This window comes from Doryrhamphus excisus, chromosome 16, assembly GCF_030265055.1.
Source record: "Doryrhamphus excisus isolate RoL2022-K1 chromosome 16, RoL_Dexc_1.0, whole genome shotgun sequence".
NCBI lineage: Eukaryota > Metazoa > Chordata > Actinopteri > Syngnathiformes > Syngnathidae > Doryrhamphus > Doryrhamphus excisus.
In genome coordinates, this window is record NC_080481.1 from 8,711,202 (window position 1) to 8,732,636 (window position 21,435).

The window sequence follows — 21,435 nt, forward strand, 5'->3', positions numbered from 1 at the left end:
GTGTATTTTTCTCACCTTTGCTCCACAAATTATTGTTTTACCATTTTTTTCTGGATTAAAAACACTTTACTAGTACACAAATGTGTCTATTCAATAATGTTTCATTGTGGTGCACAGCTTATAAAAGGCAAAGTGCCTAGAAGTCTCTTGACAATGCAGATTTCCATGCAACGTCATGATCTATATGTAGGAAAACAACCACAAGAAATGATAATCATTTCATCTTTATTTGAGATTCTCATGTGATGCCACAAAAATTAGATATCATTATGGCAGTCTTTTCATTTTACATGGGGCAAGTTCAGGCAAGTAGTTCTCACCTTAAGGATTCCCCATGGGCAAGTCATTTTTGTTTTTAATGTAGGGCCCTGTTAACATTTATTTTTAGCCCCGGCGTGTTATTTTATATTTGCTGTATTTTTCTGCCACACATTGCCGATCTGTGAAAAAAAAAAAGACCCAAATCACACCGGTCTGTGGTGCAAAAAAGGTTGGGGACCCCTGCTCTAGATATGAACTAGCACCCCTATAGTCACCTTTACACTTGTATTACCCGATATAGTAGACATAAGAGGAAAACAAGCCACTTAAGACAAATAAGATTGAGTTCATGTACTGATGATAAAGCAGAGCAGAAAAACCTAGTACCCATGCTTATGGTTACGTTATGCACCGGTGTGTGTGACCTCATGAGCAATACAAAGCAGAATCTTCCCATCAGCCTTCAATACCGCACAATCTCTTCCTTGTAAAGTATGTAATTGTGTTTGGCTGAATGAGCACCCAGTTACTCTTTTCCATTTTCCCCCAAATTAGAGAGCTCTCCTTTGACGGTGCCAGATGAGACACACACTTACGCACGCACACAGACACACACTGGGGTGTCACAGCTGTCACATTCATCACAAAGTATTGCCGGAGCTCAGGAAATGAATTTCTTGGAGCACATACAGGCTTTGATGCAATGTTGTGATGCTCACGTATACAACAAGCCTCCGATGAGAGTCCAAAAGCTTTTTCATTCTGCCACTGAGACGCACAGACTGGTCTCCTCCAAGCAGCTTTCCTTCGCCTTCTCTTTTTAAACGGTATAATTAGCATCCTGTATTGCCTTCTATAGTGGTTTTATACCCTTCTATCTCTCCTCAGCCTCCTCCCGCCCGTCATCCATCTCAGATGCTAATTAAGCATGTGTCACATTGTGCAGACTATCATCATGGCATCTCTTGTTCCGCAACCCAATGCTGCGGCGGCCTTCCATGTGGCAAAGGCGCTTTTTTCCTCTTCACTGGTCCGCCACACCACAAAGAAACCAAGACTGACACCCTGGCATAACTTTGTTCACTGGCAGCATTCACTTTAAACAACACGGTTAGCATTATAGTTTGACTTATGCAAATACCAGGATGGCGAGACAGAGCCTGAAAGAACTTTGATAACGGAAAATTGCAAAGGTAGCCCCTTGGCATACAGATATGTGTGTGTGAGAGTAAGAGCGTGAAAGACACAATAAGCACACCTACAGTAAAAGCAATGAGCAAGAGGGCTCGTTAGCAGGAGATGGTGTACACACCCACACCCACACAGAAATGCAGTCCATTTTGGTCTATACGTTTATCTGCTCCTAATTGTCTTCATTGTTAATTGTTTCTTTTGCCCCGAAGACTTTAGTCCCCCTGTACTGCCTAAGTGTGTTTGACCTGTTGTTTACATCTAAACAAATACTGGTATTTGTTCTATAGCTGAATAGAATGTTTGCAAACATTTTGCCTTCGTTTTCATACAATATTCCACATAATCTACAGTCCTTTGTTTATCGAGGTCGACCTGCATACGTTTGTAGTTAGAGCATAGAACACGTTCATTGAACATTTTGTTTTTCTAAGAATGTTAACCTGAACGGCGCGTGTTTGTAAATAAATAACCTCAACTCGTTCAGATGATGTGAAAATCAACGCCACTCATCTAGGTCCAGTTATTCCAGTTATGACCTGCACTCCTGTTCCAACAGCATGTTATTGTCACTGGCCACATTTTACCAAAACAGGAATTACTCGACCTGCTTCACACTTTTATTACCAAGAAGCAAAACATTTACCACTTCCACATGGAATGGGAGTAGACGTGAGTTAATTTTGTATTTTTTTGCAAGTAATACTTTTTAAATATTTTTTGGGGTGTCTGGAACGGATTCATTGGATTTACATGATTTTGTCTTAATTTCCGTGTGCTTTGGTTTTGGTCAAAACAAATGAATAATGATTGATGCTGTAATTGTTAAACATTAATTCAAGCGGGTGTGACAAAAAAACACCTTAAAAAAAGCTCTCTGAGGTTAGTAAACTGCATGTCTGACTCTTCTTGTTTTAAAATGTGCAATCAGTTTGCATCCTAAACCTGTTCCATGTGTGTATCATTTTGTGTGTGTGTGTGTGTGGCCATGGCAGTGGCCCTGACGTGTTTATTTACTTGAACAGGACCCATGTTGAGCTCCTACCCTCAGCAGGTTTGTTTGCCTTGACCACTGCTTGTCAAAATAACATCCCAAAGCGTATGTGTATGTGTGTGTGTGTGTGTGTGTGTGTGTGTGAGGATAGTTGAGTCCCCTGCTGTCTCTCATTGGTACTAAACAAGTCGGAGGGTCACAAACCCTAAAACACTAACTAACAAAAACATATTTTTCCCTATGAAAGCCAAAGCTATGAAAGTCCTTGTTGACATTACTCATGTGTTAAATGTCACAGCTGGATGTGTCATTATTTGCTGGAGCCAGAGGTAAATGATGCCCCCACCCCAAAAATTGGGAAAGGGAAAAAAAGGGCCATCAACTTTGACTCGCGGGCAGGTAGAACCTCTTGAATCTGAACACACGTTGCAACACGGCTCTTTGCCCGTGAGGCAGAGGCTCGCCTTTGTTGGCTCGTAAAGGGAAAAGGGAGAGTAGCTGCACAGCATCGGAATGAAGAGACTTAAAACAAAGGCGAGCAGAAAGGAGAGCGTGCTGAGCCTTAGGGAAGCTATGCAAGGCTGAGAGGATGGCTGAGAGGATTCCGTGGATAGAATAGCTCATTGTGACTTTGCACAGAGGGAAAAGACTCAAAACATGGCTTTGAGTGCGAAAACTGGTGCGAGCTAAGTGGGCATGGAACCTGACTCTGGAATGAGATGTTCCTCTTCTTCTGCTTCGAGTCTTCCTGTCTGGAGAAAGTGAATGTGGTCTGCTATCCAGCAGCTGGTTCTGGTAACTTGTTCTGGGTTATTCTGGGTTTATAGTGGAAAAACCAACTTGTGGGGTGGCCTGTGTAATTATGCAGCCAGAATAGTTCACAGTCCGGTCCAGAGAGCAAGTCGGCCTTTAATTAGCACCGACTTTGAGCGGTGCACCGGGTTAGACGTGTAAGGGAATGAGACTGACATGGTGAAAGGCCACAGTGTGTGTGTTCTGTGATCTCGGAGGGGGGTCCATGGTCTAATGCATCTCTTTCAGTCACTGAATCATAAGATACTCTATTTGTGTATGGGCGTGTGCACAGAAGCTTTCACCATGCATTTGCTTCCTGCACAGAAATGAACTCCTTTACTGTGGCCAAAGCTGACGTTTGACAGTGACGCTATGTGTGTATTGCCTTTCAATGCATGAGTGTGGAGCGTGTTTGTGGTATGCTACCTCTTAAACATCTGTCATAAAACGCAAGTGGTTTGCGGATGTCGGCCATGAGTGCATTTTGCTTGTGAAAATGGAAGCGAACACTAAAGCTAGAAAATGCAGTTTTGTGAAAACTCTTGGCGTTGTGCGTGCCAGAATGTAAAATTGTAGGTGCATCCGTCAAATATTATAACACGTCACACATATACACAAGGCATATGCTCACCTGATTTAAACTAACATTAGCGGACCAGACCAGCTGCTTGCTATCACTCGATCACCTTCTTCCACAAATGAATGGGATTGGCCTGCCGACATCCGTTCTCTTCAAGTCATCTTCCACGGATGTACTTTTTTTCCCACAACTTAAGTAGCTAGAAGTAATTTGGAAAAAGTACATCAGTACTTCTGTTAATGTCCACCCCGGTTAGCACGTTTTTCGGTTAACATCCAAAATGTTTGGTGTGTGTTCGCCATTTGGTTAGCATGCAATATGGTTTGTTTACACAGTACCTTGGACCACGCGCCCCAGACAAAATCTTGCAATACATGGGTAGACTCAGGGTGGAATTTTACTTTAACATTATTCTTTTATGTATTTTACATGAATCAAATTTGTCAGCAGCACTATATGTTTTGGGTAACAAATTGCTGTTATACTATTGTTGGTGCCCCCCCCCCCTTAAGGGTGTCCATTACAGGTAGAATGATGTTAAATGTTAATTTTTCCATTTCATGTGTCATGTTTCTGCATAGATTTTGTTTTTGATTGCCCTCCAAGCATAATCCCTAGAGGGGGGAGAGAGGTGATTGTAATTATTTTTCCATTATTTTCTGCATGTAAAACTATAATTATTGTCTGTAAACTGCGTAAAATGTGTGAACATTTTTGGATGTCTAAAGGATTTATGGATTTCCATTATTTTCTATGGGAAAACCTGCCTTGGTTAGAGTCTCATTTGGTGTGAGTCGGACATTCTGGAATAGATTAATGACATTAACCAAGGCACCACTGTAGTTAATATTATTATCATGGTTAAAAACACAAGGTTTCTCTTTGAGCTGGAAGTAAATCTACCAAGGAATTCTCTTTTCACATTTTGTTACATCTTTCCATCTCATTCATTCATTCATTTTCTACCGCTTTCCCTCACGAAGGTCGCGGGGGTGCTGGAGCCTATCCCAGCTGAGAGGCGGGGTACACCCTGGACTGGTCGCCAGCCAATCACAGGGCACATATAGACAAACAACCATTCACACTCACATTCATACCTATGGACAATTTGGAGTCACCAATTAACCTAGCATGTTTTTGGAATGTGGGAGGAAACCGGAGTACCCGGAGAAAACCCACGCACGCACGGGGAGAACATGCATGCAAACTCCACACAGAGATGGCCGAGGGTGGAATTGAACCCTGGTCTCCTAGCTGTGAGGTCTGTGCGCTAACCACTCGACCTCCGTGCAGCCCGTCTTTCCATCTCTTTATTCTCAAATTTGCGGACTCACTGCAGTACCGCAAGAAGCCAGAGGGTGTGAACACATGACAGTCAGAAAGTGACAGCTACCGTCCTCCAGCTGTGCCGCCCATTAGTGACATCATCATCCATTATTTAATCTCGGGAAATGTATTTGATTAGAGTGCGTTTTGGTTTGAGTCGCACCTTTTGGAAAGGTAAGGGTGCTAACCAAGATTTCACTGTACATGTATTTTCAACATGGTTTCTTGCCCATGTAGGGTCCAAATTGGGCAAATTTGGTGGAAATCTTCCCTCTATTCGATCCTGGATCATAGTTGAAATTAATGAAAGCCGTGGTGGAGGTCTGCACTCTACTACATGAATTTAAGGTTGTCCTTGGATGCTACTGTATTTGCAGAACATGTTTAATTTGGGAATTCTCCTTCTCCAAGGACACTTGAACGACATTCTGTCACCTGAAACCATCAAGTTGTGCTGTAGTTTCTGTCAATGCCTCCATGCGTCTGTCAGCACTTCCATCCCATCTGCCTCCTCCTCCTCTTGCCAATCCCGCTCCCGTTAGATGTTGTCTTCTCTCATCCTTACCGTATTCTCCCCTCAGGCTCCATTTTCTTCGTATTTGCTTCGGCTTTGCTCTGTTGCTTTGTCATGTTCTCCCGTCCCCTTGTTATTCTCACAAACTTGTCACATGTTCCCTCATCTGCTCTCGCTCCCGTTCCTCGCTTCCCATTGTCAATTTACCGCCACCGCTTCAGCTACTCCCCTTGTCGGCATGAGCAGGCTTTTGGTGGGTCACAGTGCTGGCGGCTTCCCCAGCAGCAGGCTGGCACAGCGGGATCAGTCAACCCGAACATCCACTACACCTGTGCTTCCTGTTGCAGGTTGACAACACACAGTGTGCTACGCGGAAGTACTTATCAGGTCAAGGTGGAAAGTTGTTGATGCACAGTGGGAGCCGATTCCCCCCAACAACAATACAACATATTGCCACAAAAGGGGGGGAGCAATTTGAAGGTAAGACAGATAATATCTCTGTAATGTTTCTATCCCTCATGTTCAAATATTTTCACACATGAGTAAGTGTATTCGTTGGGACACAAAAACCTATCAGGGGCTTTGCCTGGGGGCACGGATCACGGGCGCCTAAATGTGCGTGCGTGTGTGCATCTGTGAGAGAACGTACGCCATCGATCACCGTGACAGGCGGGTGCGCGTTTACTTAATGATGTGGGGGTTTAGATATGAAGTGATGGCCGACATGTGAGGGGGGGAGTGAGTGAGGAAGGGGTCGTTGGTGGGGGGAGCGGGGTGCTGAGGCTGCGACAGCCCAAGGATGTGACATTAAAATATCATCAAGGTGATGGATGCCCACACCACTCACAACATGAAAGGGAAATGCCCCCCCCCAAAAAAAACAGAAACAGCTGTGCAACAGAACTCAAATCATGACGTTTGGTAATGACTTTGTGGCCGCGTGAGTGACACCCGGCACCTGTGAGTTCTTGTGACTTCATTAAGGAGTCACGGGTGCTACCACTGTTTTCTTGTTTGACATCCCTAAAAACATCCTCAGCTTTGTCAATGCAGATCCTGGCAGGCTTCAAACAATAAACACTTACATATCCAGGGTTGACCAGTAGGGGGCAAACACATGAAAGACTTGCAGCAAGTTGCCTTGCTATAAAAATACATTTTTTTAAGTGCTTGGACTGTTGTGATTAAGTTGTTGCGGGTGGGAAACAACAGTCACACAATGCCACGCATCAGCTGATAGCCTCCAGTTGTAGTTGGGAGGGCAAGGTGAGGAGCGGTGACTAGCAGATGTCATTACACCATCACATTTTTACGACGGTGTTTATGCAAAGTCACATGCTGTAATATTTATGATTTTTTTCAATGCATGAATATACAGTCACGGAATCAGAATGCCACTGTCAATAAAGCCTACTTATTCCCACTTTGTTCGGCAGTCCTCGAACACACCGTAGTTGCTGTTGGACCGGTGTTTATGCAAAGTCACGTGCTGTGATATTTATGATTTTTTTCAATGCATGAATATACAGTCACGGAAACAGAATGCCACTGTCAATAAAGCCTACTTATTCCCACTTTGTTCGGCAGTCCTTGAACGCACCGTCGTTGTTGTTGGACACGGCAGTCCGAGACGCCTATTCATCCGTTTCATCCATTGTCCACATTTTAATGCGTATCATTTACCGTGGAACGTAACTCCCATGAAATGAGTGTGGGATTGATGATTATCAATGCATATTGTAACTGTTATGGTCAATATTAAGGTTTCAAATCAACGCTAAAAAGGGAATTACCAATATCAAGGTGATAAATCTCATTATGGTGCAATAACAATGCAAGATAGGATTTGGTAAGTTCCTGCTAATCTTCAGGGGGGAACAAAAGATGTCATATTCTTTGCAACTTAATTGGCCATCACAACGTTAAAGAGAGGCTGGATTTTACATAAAGTTAAAGATGATGGTGAGATATTGCCATAATTAGAAGGGTGACCTATTCACAGACACGGGGAACATGGGGGAATGGTCAAATTAGAGGGGGATAGATGGGCAGAGACACAGAGTTTGGAGAGGACTGACTGGTTTTAGCTTTATGGCCATGCACACACCCACACACGTGCTGCCACACACATGTGAGAACTTAAAAGCCAGGGTCAAATACGCTCAGTTCAAACGGGCTCACCACAGTCACACACATTGTGCTTCTGCAGACAGCTAAAAGAATAAACAGGAGACATGAATAGATATTGTAACCAGACTCTTTTGTTTATGTCTCCTTTGCTTAGCTTACTACTTGGGATCACCCAGCTCAGACGAGCAAATGGAGACACACTCACCTTCGCTTTCAAACACACACACACACAAAAAAAAAACACTCAGAGTGAGAATGGCGCTCCCGGCCTTGAGCAGAGAGCTCGCAAAACACTTTTAACCATTCAAGGCTGCAGAAATATAAGAGCACATAAAAGAGCAGCACGGCGGCTAAAGGACTGATCCCGCAAGGTCGAAGCGTCGGAATGAATTCCACGCTGGAGTGGTGTGCTGCGACACAACTCTCACGGAGGATAAAATACAAGTATGAGAGCAAAGGATGCAAGAGTTGATTCCATTCATGTGAACTACTAGACGGAAGATACACTGATGAGTTTTGTACAGTCAGTGCAATTAAGTACATGCACACGTTGGTCTAGTCACTGGCATGGTTAGTTTCCTCCATTTTGTCCAAGGTGCTAGTTTAAAAGTTTAATTCACATTCATCAGCTAGTAGCATATGAATACGCTGCATGCTTTGATTGGAATATAAATGACAACTGAATACCTGGTAGTCGACTTCTGACTTAAATCCTGCTTCAGGGCCAGCATGTGTAAATAACTCACTCCAATTTCCCGTTGTTCCAACAGTGGAACTTTGGTTAATGTTATTAATTCCCTCCAGATGGTCCGACTCTAACAAAATCATTTATTTCCCATAAGAAATCATGTAAATTCAATTCCAGAAAGCCAAAAATGTTAACACGTAACACCAGGGATTCAACGATTCCTCCGATAATTTGAGTACCTTGATTACAAAAAATAATCACATTTCTACCTTGAGGAATCGCTAACGTCACCAATACACTAACTTCAAAAAGGAAGCAGATGTTGCGGGAAGACTGTCGCCAAACACAATGTAAAAAAATAAAATAAAAAAAAATGACTAGTTGTACTTCCTTTTGCTTCATGAATACTCAGCTCCTGCATGTAGGAATAACCAGCAAACACATGACGGTAAAGGAAGTGTAATCGCCACAGTTGTGTATCAATTCAATTTTATTCTATTTAAGCACCAGCATCACATCTATTTTTTATGGACTCCATTGTTTGAGTTTGTCTTACTCAAGATTACATTCCATCATTTTACCTTTTCATCATTTCCTTTCTTACTTCCAGAACATTTTATGGTTTTTGAGTCCCTATTCCCACAAAGTATGTGTGAGTGTGTGTGTGTGTGTGAATGGAAACGGGGTGTTTCATTACCGCGCTCCTCAGGGGACAAACACACTTTTATTTTTTACTGTGGACAACGCTGTCTTTTTATGGGGTGAAAAATAACAATCAGATCAGAGGTTGCACCCGCACTGGCTGCGCCTTAATTGTATCAGAGTTTGGATAACGACAGCGTGGCGGCGAACTGAAAGGAGGAACACATGCAGCACGGGGATGTATAATGAGTGACGGAGCCCAAGGCTACAAAGAAAGCAGCTGTGTAGTGCATCTGTGAGTGGCTAATGACAACCGGCGAGCACAGATCCATTGCTCTGTAAACAGAGACAACAACAACGAAGGAAACCAGCGCAGCAGGAGCCGGGTTCAGGCTGGACAGTAAATCCATCCCATTTCCCGCCTCCGCTCTGGTTGGATTTGCTTAGTATGACTTTGGAGTGAACAATGAACTAGGTTCCGTGTGTTTCATGTTCTTTAGCATGCTCCCAAAAATGATCACTACTGTTGTTTTTCTTATCCTGCCATTCTGTGTGGAAGTGGTACATTTGGGGCTTCTTTGTCCTTTTTCCCCCACTTAGTTTGAAACAATTTCTTTAGTATACAATACATAAATTGGAGGCTAAATAGTTAGCTTGCTATGCTGGCGGCGTCAGTCTCCTGTCTCGGCAGAGATCCAGTAGCTAGCTTTGTGTAAAGAAAGCTAGAAGTACACAAGAGTATCTATAGGGCTCTAATAATGGAAAAAAAATAAGAAACAGGTTTTCTATATTCTAACTACAAACATATTCCATTTCTTAATGTTGAATCATTGAGTGAATTCACTTACAAATTAATCTCGATAAATGAGGGACGACTGTACTGTACAAAAATCACTATTACAGGAAGACAACATCACTTCTGTTATTTTTATTTCATTTTTTCCCCCTTGGTTATGTTTTCCAATCGTGAGGACGACTCTTTTGATGGCATCTCAAGCAAAATGAAAGCGAAACCTGAAGAGTAGAAATGCCTTTCCTGGTCTAAGCTGCTCAAACGCTGCAATGAAGGATAAAGATGGCATCCTTGAACATGTATGAAATGCACAGTGATAGTGGTTTTATATAAATAAAATGTAGTATTTTATGTGTTTTGTGAACAGTGAGAGTGATTCCTCGGTATGAGTTCATAAAAATGGAACTTGAATGTAGATGGAAGTACTGTGTGATTTTCTGCTTTCTTAGGCTTGCTATTGAAATGAAGCCCATTAAAGACCGTTTGATAAATAGCTATTGATTTATATGCAGAGTTCGAGAAGTAGATGCACTGATCCATCAGGCTCGATCAATGAAGACATCTAGCGGAGCCAATGTCATCACAGAACATCAAGAGATTCCATGCTATTATACTGTACAAAGAAAGGAGTCCACTACAATGAAACGGAGAAAATGGAAAAGCAATGAAAGTGAAGAGTAAGTGTGATGGCTGCTGCAGAACTAAACAAAAAAGGGAGGATGGAAATGTCACCCGTCTGTAAGATGTACGATGTGAAGAACTAAATGAAGAGGAGAGAGGGCACCGCCTGGATTCCATATTCCACCTTCTAATGTTAGCAAGTCAGATGAAAATGGAAGGTTGGCACATTTGGAAAAAAACTGGGTGAAATGGGTCAAGTTTCATCCAGATGCAGACGATCTCCGGGATCCAAGGGAACACCATTTGAATATTTCAGGTGGTGGAACCATTTAGCGGGGTGGGGGTGGGGGGCAGGGGGCGTGTGGGATGGTTCTCTGCATGTCTTTTAAACTTGTGTTCTTATGAGATAGGCGATAGGGGTAATAGCTGATATTTTTCTCCCATAATAATAAAGTTTCATTGAAAAACAAAATTTTGTGCACAGTTGTGTTTTCATTGCTTAATATTTAAATCAGTTTGATGCTCTGAAACATTTAAGTAAAAAAAAGAAATCGGGAACTGTATGTTCCACTTCAATCATGTTTTATAATATTGTTAAAAAAATTAGTGTTCAACAGAAAGTTTTTTGTTTTCAATAAAGATATTTTAAGTTGACCGTTTCTACAGCTGTAATTAAAATACCACAGAACCAAAATATTTGAGATGCCATCAGAACCTAAGGTCAGGCAGGCTATATGACACTCACCCGATGTGGGTCGTGCTCCAGGACTCTACGCCGTCCTGCGTCCAGTTCCTCGTAGGGTGGTGCCGCCCGGACCTGCTGATATTCCCGCCGCATCCCGTGGGGCCTGTGATCACTGCAGGGGAAAAGACATGCATAAGTGATGATGCATGGGTGGTATTTGGAGTGTAGCGGGACACAGGATTCCCGTGGAAGGTGCAGATCTAAGTGATATTGTGAGTTAGCTGTTACTAAAGCAGGGAAATGAAAAAGCCTGGAGGAATATGATAGACTCCGCTTCATCTTCCCTCACACCCGTCGGTGTTCTTTGGCTGCACGGTGACAAGCTGGGAGAGAGCATTCAGAGTGACAGGCAGACAGAGAACATCCACAAAAACTGCCTCTGAGCTCACATCACATTGTGCAGGTGGAAAAGCAAGATGGGGAAAGAGCGGAATTCAGTATGCTTCTTAACGGCAACACAGCAAGGCAGGTCTCATAAACATAAATAGCCTGGGAGCCTTCATTAAACAGTTGCTGCACCTCATGTTGGAATGCTCCAACCTGCAGGCGGTATTGACCGTGACAGAGCAACAGGGAGCAGATAGAGTGGTTCATTAGGAAAGTACATAGCCTACACCTTTGACTCTTTTTATTCATGGCTGGGCTGACTGTGTGTGTGTGTGGGAAAAGAGGCCAACCGCAGGAATAAATAAAAAGTGTAGACAGCGACCCTCTCCTGATTTAATGTGCTTTCCGCTGCAGGGAGAGAAGGCTGAGTCATGCACTCCTCTGTGCCAGTGTGTCCATATGCAAAGAGTCGCCATCATTCAACTCACAAGTGTGTATTTCTGTCTCCAAGATCATCATCAACGCTCTGGGCACAAAATACAACCCTCAATTGCTGCCCCGAGGAAAGAGAGACCCATTCTAAAAGGACCACTGGATAGTGAAGTGGCACCGGGCCTCGCCTGGAGATTTACTTCAGACTTCTCTCAACACAACACCCATCAATACAAATTTCTGTCTTGTTACTTTTCCTGCCGACAACCTTGTTGCTATGTTATTCCCACTTTTCTCCGAGACGATCACAGCCAAAATATTTCACTACATGCTGCCCATTTCCTACTGAGCCCATTAGCCAGTACCAGGCCCCGTAATTAGGGCCTGCCATTTCAACTGAGCATGCATGTTGTTCTACCAATGAAAGAACACTGTAATCATGTCATTAAGTTGTAGCGCTCGTGACTGACACCACTTGAAATAATCATATTAATGGTTCTGATTGAAGCTGCTTCAACCCAAAGACGGCATTCAAAAAAATACCAAACAATCCTGATCAAATACAGTACAAAAACCGAAGATGAGATCATCTGAGTGCACTCGGCTGGACAGCAGTTTCTGTTTGTCGTCAATATAATGTTTGCAGAAATATTTACTTTCTGCACCCTGTGTTTGTGTGACATCATTATTCTTGCTAATCGGACCTTTAAATACAGCGAAATATCAAACACTGGGTCGCTGCAGTACTCCTGCAGTAGGCAGGCAGCAGCACCAGCTAGAGCGATAGAGTCAGCAACAAGTCAAGTGCATGAAATATTTTTATGCTGTGTTCAATGATTGAATGAATCTGACTGCCAAGATGGAGGATGATGTCGCCAAGCTCAATATAATGTGATTACTTTTACAACAAAGTAACAGACCTTTCCCTGGAGAAGGCTCGGGCACAAGTACTGTACTTTATACACAGAAAAGGTAAGACCGCAAATGTTGTTCAACACATAAAAAATGGAAACAATTTTTTCATGAAAGTGAATTATTCTCTTCTTTTTCCAACCAACTGGAATATTCTTACTTTATCGTCTTAAAAAGCAACCCGTATTAAAAGGTGATCTCTTATGCTCATTTTTCGGCCCTCTATGTATTGAATTGTGCACTCCTATAGAGCAGCTACACACAATAACCAGCACAGAAAGCTTTCTAGTTCTTCCAGAATCTGCACCTATTCAGCTGGATTTCGTGCTTCCCGCGAAAACAGTCTGTTTGAATTTATTCCACCCATGGCCCGCCTCCAGTCAGTCTGGGGTTGGTCAGGACCTCCGGTTTGTGCCACTAGCTGCAAACCCAACTTGATAGGAGCTGATCAACAGTATAGGAGTTGATAATAAACAGCGATTTATCTTTTTAAAATGTCTGCTTTTAAAATACAGCCATATGTGTTGGACCCCGAATCCGTTCCAGAAGTAGAAACTGGACAGTCCGAAGTTTCTCAAGAAATGAGGTCACTTCAAGTAGCTTTAGCCTTTTAGCGTTAGGATTTCTCCAGCATCGGTAACATGTAATGTGTTTTGCGGGACTAGAAGTGTTTAAAAAACTTGGGTAGAGCCACTGATTGTGGCGGAAACGGCTATTAGTAACTCTGCTCCCTGCATGCACACTCTATAATGCTACACTGGCAAGCACTGCTAAACTGATACTGCTTGCCCTTCCTGACTCTTCCTGACAAAGTAAATGCGTCAGGTTTCAGCAAGTTTGCCAGCTCGTCCAGCTGCATACTGGCCCATCTTCACAACACAGTCCAGTGTGAAATGCTGTTTAAAACATGTGGTCTCATGTCCAGTGACACCTACATGTACAAATTTGGTTGCCTTAATCCTTCATTGTGATTGCGAACCACTGTGATAGCATAGTGACTATCCTCTATTGTGGCAATGGCTGACAGAAGCAAAAACCGAGATATGCTGGAAAGAATCTAGAGCTAACGGCAACTTGGAAATAGCAAAACAAAGCTTCTGCGGCAAGAACCCAAACCGTCTTGCATATGAAAGCCAGCTGACGGTGTAAGTTAACTACTCGGGGGTTTTTTGGGCTTCTTTTTTTTGCCAGTGTGAGGGCAGACTAATTAGGAGGTGTGCTACGCCACCGGCTGTTTCCACACGTCTTGCTGTGGGTGAGGAAGCAGCTAAGGCAGGCAGTTTGGATGCTGGTGGTAAGCAAACATCAAACACTTAGATTCCTGGTGTCGTCCTGGGATTTGTCAGACAAGTTCAGAGGAGCTCCGATGAGACAAACAAAGAGGCTGTCATTGCAAACATAAAAGACGGGTACCTTATATTCCTCCATCAGAATCACTGAAAGCAGCCTCTTGGAGTCCTACAAGTCTACATACAGTTTGTTGTTGTGCATTCGCTGTTAATTGGTCTGGAAATTTTGTCCATCCCTCAATTTTCGATACCGCTTGTTCTAATTATGGTCACAGGTAAACTGGGGTCTAACCCAGTTGACTTAGGGTGAGCGGTGGGGTACACCCTGGACATGTTGCCAGCCAATCACAGGGCATACATTTTGTCAAATCAGGAATTTTCCCAGAAGACTGCACCAAGTAAAGGGTAAAGTGTCACTCTCTTAAAAAAATCTATTTGTTGTTCAAATTTCATGGTTTCTAAAATAGATGAACTGGATTTATCTTATTTCCTATGAGAAAAAAAAATCAGTTTTCATCTGTTTTGGTTTCTGAAGAAAATACAGTGATAGTGAAAACTGAGGTACTACCACTGGTCAACACAGTAGAACCTTGGATAGAGTCATTAATACAAGGATACATTTTGGCATTAACTTCCATGTTAACTGAAAAATACGCTACCTGTTTACCTGTCTAATAGTACAGAATATTGTATTAATAATGAATTTTTAGAATTTTCAGAATAGGTCCAATAAAAAGAAATGAGCCACACTTTGGTCTACACAATCTGCAGAGATATTTTTTACCACCTTAACCTAAGAAAAGAGGAAATGGGAAAGCATCATTCAGACAAAGGAACCCACCCATGCTGAAAAAGAACGCCTTTACAATTAGTTGGGACCACATTGCTGTCACCTGACTTGGCTTATAAGTACACCTTCATTGCCCCCCCCCCATTCTGATTCTTCCATTTCTATTTCATCCAGACCAGCTATGACAAGGGTCCTCTGCCTTAATACCTTTTGACAAGCATAGCTAACCTTTTCTCTCCACAGGTCAGCCTATCGCACAGCGCTAATCAAATGTGACGCACATCACGGCACGCACCTGCCATTGGAGCCGCTAATGAAAATGTCCCGGCAGTAAAATAGGCGGATGACACTTGGGAGTCCACTGTTCCCGACTAGACAGTATTTGAGGTGAGCTGGGGGGGGGGGGGGGGGGGGGGGGGGGGTGTTGTCCACAGACCTGGTTTTAAAAAAAACATTTAGAAAATCTCCAAAATGTGTGATAAGCACCTGTCTACTTTTGCATCAATAAAATACGAAATACGAGGGGCAGCAGGGGCTGTTCCTTGGTAAGAAATCCTTGCACACATTAATCCTACTTTAAAGTAAGAAACTCAAATGAGCTATGATTCTCCATTAGACCGCACACGCCGTTTGTTGCTAGGTTACACTGAGCTTCCTCGTGAAAATATAACACATAGGCGTCTGCTTGTGTGAGTAAGAATGAAAGCCATACCATTTCTACAGACGTAGACGTATGTGAGCCCATGTGACCCAGCCACAGGTGACGGAGCCTCTGCAAGTTGTCTCTGTATGATTATTAATGTCAGGACCAATGCAAAGACACACAGGGAATGGATGGATGGACTCAGAAACAATATGAATGAGAATGAGAAGACTCCTCATCCACCATGCTTAGGCTAAAGACCAACTAATATGCATTAACAGTAAATCGGGGGGATGACACAGTGAGAGCCAGACAGGGCTAGTAATGAAGCACCCACCACTAGTGGATGAAAGCTTAAGTGGTCCAACAGATCTGTCAGGCTGCTAGACTGTGGCTAATTATTCCTGCTCCTCTTTTGTCTGAATCCTCCAATTGCCGATGTACGCTACGGCTCTAATTCTCCACACAACCTTCCCTCCCTCTGTCTTCTCCTGCTTTGGAGTTATCCCTCAGTCTGTCTCTCCATTCCCATCTGTGTGCAACCACTCCTTCATCATCCTCTTTGCTTGGACTGAAAGTAGCCTTTGTTTTCTAATTTGCAAGTCAATAGTCAATAAGTCACACTTTTACGACGATACTCCGGATCAGAAATGGTCACATTAGTCTGGTTTATAGTAATATAGGTGACTATGTGGGTGCTGTTTCATGTTGCGATCAGAGAAGGTCATAAACAGACTTTCTTTGCTCTAATGAAAATATTCCATTTATTAATATTGAATCCTACTTTGCGGAAGACTCACTTGTCGCAGTTGGGTCTGGAAGCAGTTAACTGCGATAAGCATAGGACGATTGTATTGGTTTTCGTGCCGATAATGATATGCATGAGTGAAACCTCATCAAACGGCACCGCACCCCACAGAGCAACAAGCTCAGTATGTCCGCGGTTTCACCTTTGGCTTGTAAATATGCAATTTGCAATGACTGTTTTGCTCATAGGGTGCAATGCGGCTCCACCTAAATAGTAGTGCTGGCTCCTAATGAGAAACCGGTATCGCTGCACGCCCTTTCCAGCGACCACAAAGCAGCTGCACATCCAAACAGGAAGCGGAAAACTTTGCTCGGCTTTCTGTTGGGTGCTATGTTATATGGTTACATATCTGGGGGGTTTTCTTCTGTTGACGTTCACACTTGACATGAGTCTCACATATGACTCGAGTCACAATTTGAACGACAAGACTCCAATGCGACTTTGACATCATCATCTTTGGCACGTCTAATGACTTGACAATACTTTCATTGAATATGTTGAGTAAAGTGGGCTGCATGGCAGCCGAGTGGTTAGCACGCAGGCCTCGCAGCTAGGAGACCTAGTTCAATTCCACCCTCAGCCATCTCTGTGTGGAGTTTGCATGTTCTCCCCGTGCATGCGTGGGTTTGCTCCGGGTACTCCGGTTTCCTCCCACATTCCAAAAACATGCTAGGTTAATTGGTGACTCCAAATTGTCCATAGGTATGAATGTGAGTGTGAATGGTTGTTTGTCTATATGTGCCCTGTGATTGGCTGGCGACCAGTCCAGGGTGTACCCCGCCTCTCACCCAAAGACAGCTGGGATAGGCTCCAGCACCTCCCGCGACCCTCGTGAGGATAAGCGGTAGAAAAATGAATGAATGAATGATTTAGAATTCCGAGGTTCTAAAACTGCCACAATTATGATGTATATAATTCAGGAGGACCCATAAGGTAAGCTCACACACATCAAATACAATTAAATAGATACCTTTTGGGTTCTTTCTAACGATGTGTGGTAGTAAAAATGGCAAAGCATCAGTGAAAATCCCAAATGACCAAAAAGAAGGACTGTTTATTTGGCTTCTGAACAGTCCTAAAACAAATCACACGCAGCTGTAAATCCCCTTTAATTTAGGCTTTTAACGTCCCACTTATTGTTTTATTTGGATATATATTATACTGTAGAAGTAAAAAGAAAAAAAAAGAGGGTCAGTGACTGACCACTTGAGCCTCTAATTTAACAGTGTTTTGCAATGTGAGCTAGCAATCGTACAGCACTCCCAGAGGTCTTTTTTCCACTAACTGCTGCATCGTGAAAAGACAGTTTTATATATTTTTTATTTTGTAAACAAGTGGCGCAAATGTGACCCAATAAAAAAACGAAACACTGTCTGCAAATGGCCCCCGGGCCGCACTTTGGTCACACCTGACAAGTCAGGTCAACAGAGATGTCACTTGAATCCTGCACGTCATTGCTGTGTAAATACGGGGGTGCAGATAAGGGTTCAAGTACAGTGTAAGCATGCATTCATGTTTTATGTATTCTTCACCAGACCGTGACTCACAAAAGGTGCAAATGTGCAGAGAAGCAACCTTGCTCCCTTCCTCTGCTGTCTCACCTTTCTGCAGATTGTTGCCGAGGCTTGACGACCTTGGCGTAGAGGCCGTCCAGATCAGCGGGGGCCTGAGTCGGTCTACTCGGGGCCGCGGGGGAATGGGTGCGGGCAATTAACTGCGGCGAGTCCGGCTTACGGAAGTTGTTGATACGGGCGTAGTTGGGGTCGCTGTCGTCGTCCTCCACATCTGGGAGGGAGCCCGGGTCTGGGGTGAGCTGGATTTCGGCATAGCGCGGGTCATAGCTTTTAGCGAGAAAGGAGAGACATTGTGATGAGGCCCAAATTATCGGTTTTGTTTATGTTCCTCTTATGTTTACCTTTCTCGGTCGTCGGGAAACCTGTCCATTTCCTCCTCACTCAAGGCTTGCAGTTTGTTTTTTGACGCTTTGAATGCATCTTTGCTCTTGTCTTCTTTCTTCTTGCCAAACCTGTGTAAGAGAGCAGAGACATATTCTTAATTACTTCAGGGAGATTAATTGCGAGCTGACCTGATCCCTGAAACTTCCTGTTCATCTCCAAGTTTGGCAAAGCCATTACTGCTGGCTTAGATATTAGTGGCAAGGAATTTTTAATCTTTATGACGAAGATGACTATTCACGGAGGGTGTGTGTGTGGCCGTGCAGTTAAGCATGCGACGCATGAATATTTTAAACTTTTATTACATATGCTATTTAACTGTTGCATCTCGGCATCTTGTTTTAGTTTCTTCCACATCACATTTGCTAGAATCTCTCTGAATATTTCATATTGTCTTATCGCTGCTGCACATTATCTCTCTCTCTCTCTCTCTACCCCTCATCCCTTCCTCTGAAGAGTTTGCTGAGCCAATCTAATGTCTGCGTTTAGCTCATTAACAGCCAGGCACTTCTCATTATCAGGACAGGAAGACATGCAGCCTGAATGCTAACCTGTTGACCTGGCTAAAAGTGGATGACACAGGTACACAATAACATTTAGAATACACTATGCCACTCTGTATTATCATCACACTGCAACCATTGCTTTTGGCACAGAAACACACATGTCCTTTTATTTATACCGCTGGAAAATGTTTTGGTTCCTTCACGTTAAGCCTGAGCCAAAAAACAGGCCGCTAATTACCTCACTGAGAGGAGGAACGTCAGTACTCTTACCTTTTGGATGCAGGACTATTAGCATATTATACTGTATGTACATATTATTATTCATAATAGCAGATGTATCTGGATGCATAAGATGCAAGATGCCATCCTCCTCCAAAGATACACTGACAGACAGGGCCTTAATCAACATTCCAAGGGGGCAGAGGTCCACAGCTGGACCAATCATTAAATCTGCATTCATTAGGAAAAAACAGTGGCACTGAGGCATGGAAGTAAAAAAAAAAAAAAAAAAACACACATAATGAGGGTGGGACTTTCAATTAGAGACATGTACCTGCCATGAGGTTGTTATCATGCGCTCTGCCATTACTTCAGACCCGATTCATCCCCAAAACCACTTCCTCTCTAGTGTGGTGGGCCATCTGCATGCTAGCAGCTTCAAACTGCTATGTTATTAGTGGGTCGGCATTTCTAAAAACAAAAGTAGAGGACACCGGCATCTCGATGCAGGAGCATTATCCAGGCTGAACTCAAAACTGAAACTGGCAAAATGGAACAAAATGCGTATCCAAAGTGCACTATGGCATTAAAGGGTCCGAATGTGTGGCAGGTCTGCGTACCACCATTTTTGATACATAAACAGAAGACGTTTGTTATTCCAAAGTCTTCTCAGCAGTTTGACAATGAAGAAAAAACCTGCCAGAGAAAATGGAGCTCAGTAGCCTTGACCTTGACACCAAAACAGAGCAAGCCGGAGGTGGCTAAACAGGGAAACTGCTTGGAAGAATACACGCAAGAAGAACCTGAGAATTAAAAAAAAAAAGGTGACAGGTGGATGAGCAAGGAAAGTGCTGCAGTAAAAGTGCCACTCAGCTGGGGAGGAATAGGGAGCTCCAGAATAGACGGTGAAGGCAATGCCACAGCACTCGGGCGCGGGGAGAAAAGTTAATCATTCAAGCAGAACTGTTATCTCAGTAATTAGATTGCTCTGTATGTATTTTGAGAGGAGCGCACATATCTCAGTGGAGTTTCCAGCCGAAAGAGAGCGAGCCAAATGAAAGAGATTAACACTATAGAAAGTTGTGTAACAGAGCTTCCCTCTCTTTCACGCTGATAGGGTCGGAAAATATTCCGGGCTGGAAACCTAATAACATTCACTGCGCAAATAGACAGTGAGCGGTCTTTAAGTTAGAACCTTGGAGGGAATGAGGATCGGGCTACAAGTGGAGGTTAAATCGGGCCAGTGAAAGGCTGAGTGACGGCCCAATGAGCCAAGGCGGTCTCACCTCTTACACAGGCATCAAAAACAGCCAGCAAGGACCAGCCTTTCCCCTCAGGTATAATTACATCTATTTATCCAACTTTGCTGCAAAATGCCCTGCATGTCCTGCCATGGAAGTTCGACGCCACCGACAAAAAAGAGCAAGTGCAAGAAAAAAAATCTGCTTTAAACAGCTTCAGGCTGCTGCTGCTGTTATTATTACCGGCCCATGCAGACTAAATCTAATACAAGTATGAAAAGTGACATTCTCCCCCCCACACCTTGTGTACGCAGCCAACAACCCTGCCGAAAATATATAACGCAATTGCCTAAAGGGGAATAATAATCTTTTTTTAATGATGCTAATCTAACACTTTGAACAAAATTGAGGCAGACAGGATTGTACGAACACACAGCAGGTTGTTCTCACGGGAGCAGAAATATGGAAATATGATGGCTTGCTTTAATCAAGGCCTAGGCAGTACGCATACACATGATCACACCAAAAGTACTGCCTTCTAGGGCTGCCATTTTTAGAAACCACTTTTCGGCTCAGTTTTATAAACATGACGAACACCTCAGATTTCCCTGGGTGAAGGAAGGTGTCCTGAGGGGGGAAAAACATGAACAAGGCTCAAAAGCAGATGCGTGGTCATAGTCGTGGTAGTCGTGGTAGCAAGTGTTCATTTAGGAAAAGGTTATTAGAATGTTTCATAAAGGGAAACATTTTCAAGTGGAGCTGAGTATGAACACGCTTGAGGTTGTGGGGACCGCAGACGAGCAAAATTTCGACTAAAACCGAGGTTACAATACTGTTGGAACACTGATGGAAATGTGAAACAGCGAGAGTTGTCTTAAAAAAAACTATAACCTTGTTTATATAGCAGTAAAATATGTCGACAACAAGCCCTATGATCAACTAATGTTCGCAAAAAATTGTTTTACAAAATCTTAAACTTACACAAAACATTGGTAGACAACTAAAAAAGCAAAACAGTAACTTCACCCTTTTC

The 21,435-nt window shown here is 43.2% G+C and overlaps 1 protein-coding gene across 4 annotated transcripts in view; it reads right to left on the minus strand.

Moving 5' to 3' along the window:
- Nucleotides 1-21,435, minus strand: part of pard3ba (par-3 family cell polarity regulator beta a) — a 99,955-nt gene that overhangs the window by 12,913 nt on the left and 65,607 nt on the right. For all 4 annotated transcript variants that reach the window (XM_058050742.1, XM_058050741.1, XM_058050744.1 and 1 more), the window contains 3 exons: nucleotides 18,397-18,507; nucleotides 18,083-18,322; nucleotides 11,281-11,392 (listed from right to left, as the gene is read on the minus strand). In XM_058050742.1, the coding sequence (XP_057906725.1) occupies nucleotides 11,281-11,392; nucleotides 18,083-18,322; nucleotides 18,397-18,507 (463 nt within the window). The remainder of the gene's footprint in view (nucleotides 1-11,280; nucleotides 11,393-18,082; nucleotides 18,323-18,396; nucleotides 18,508-21,435) is intronic.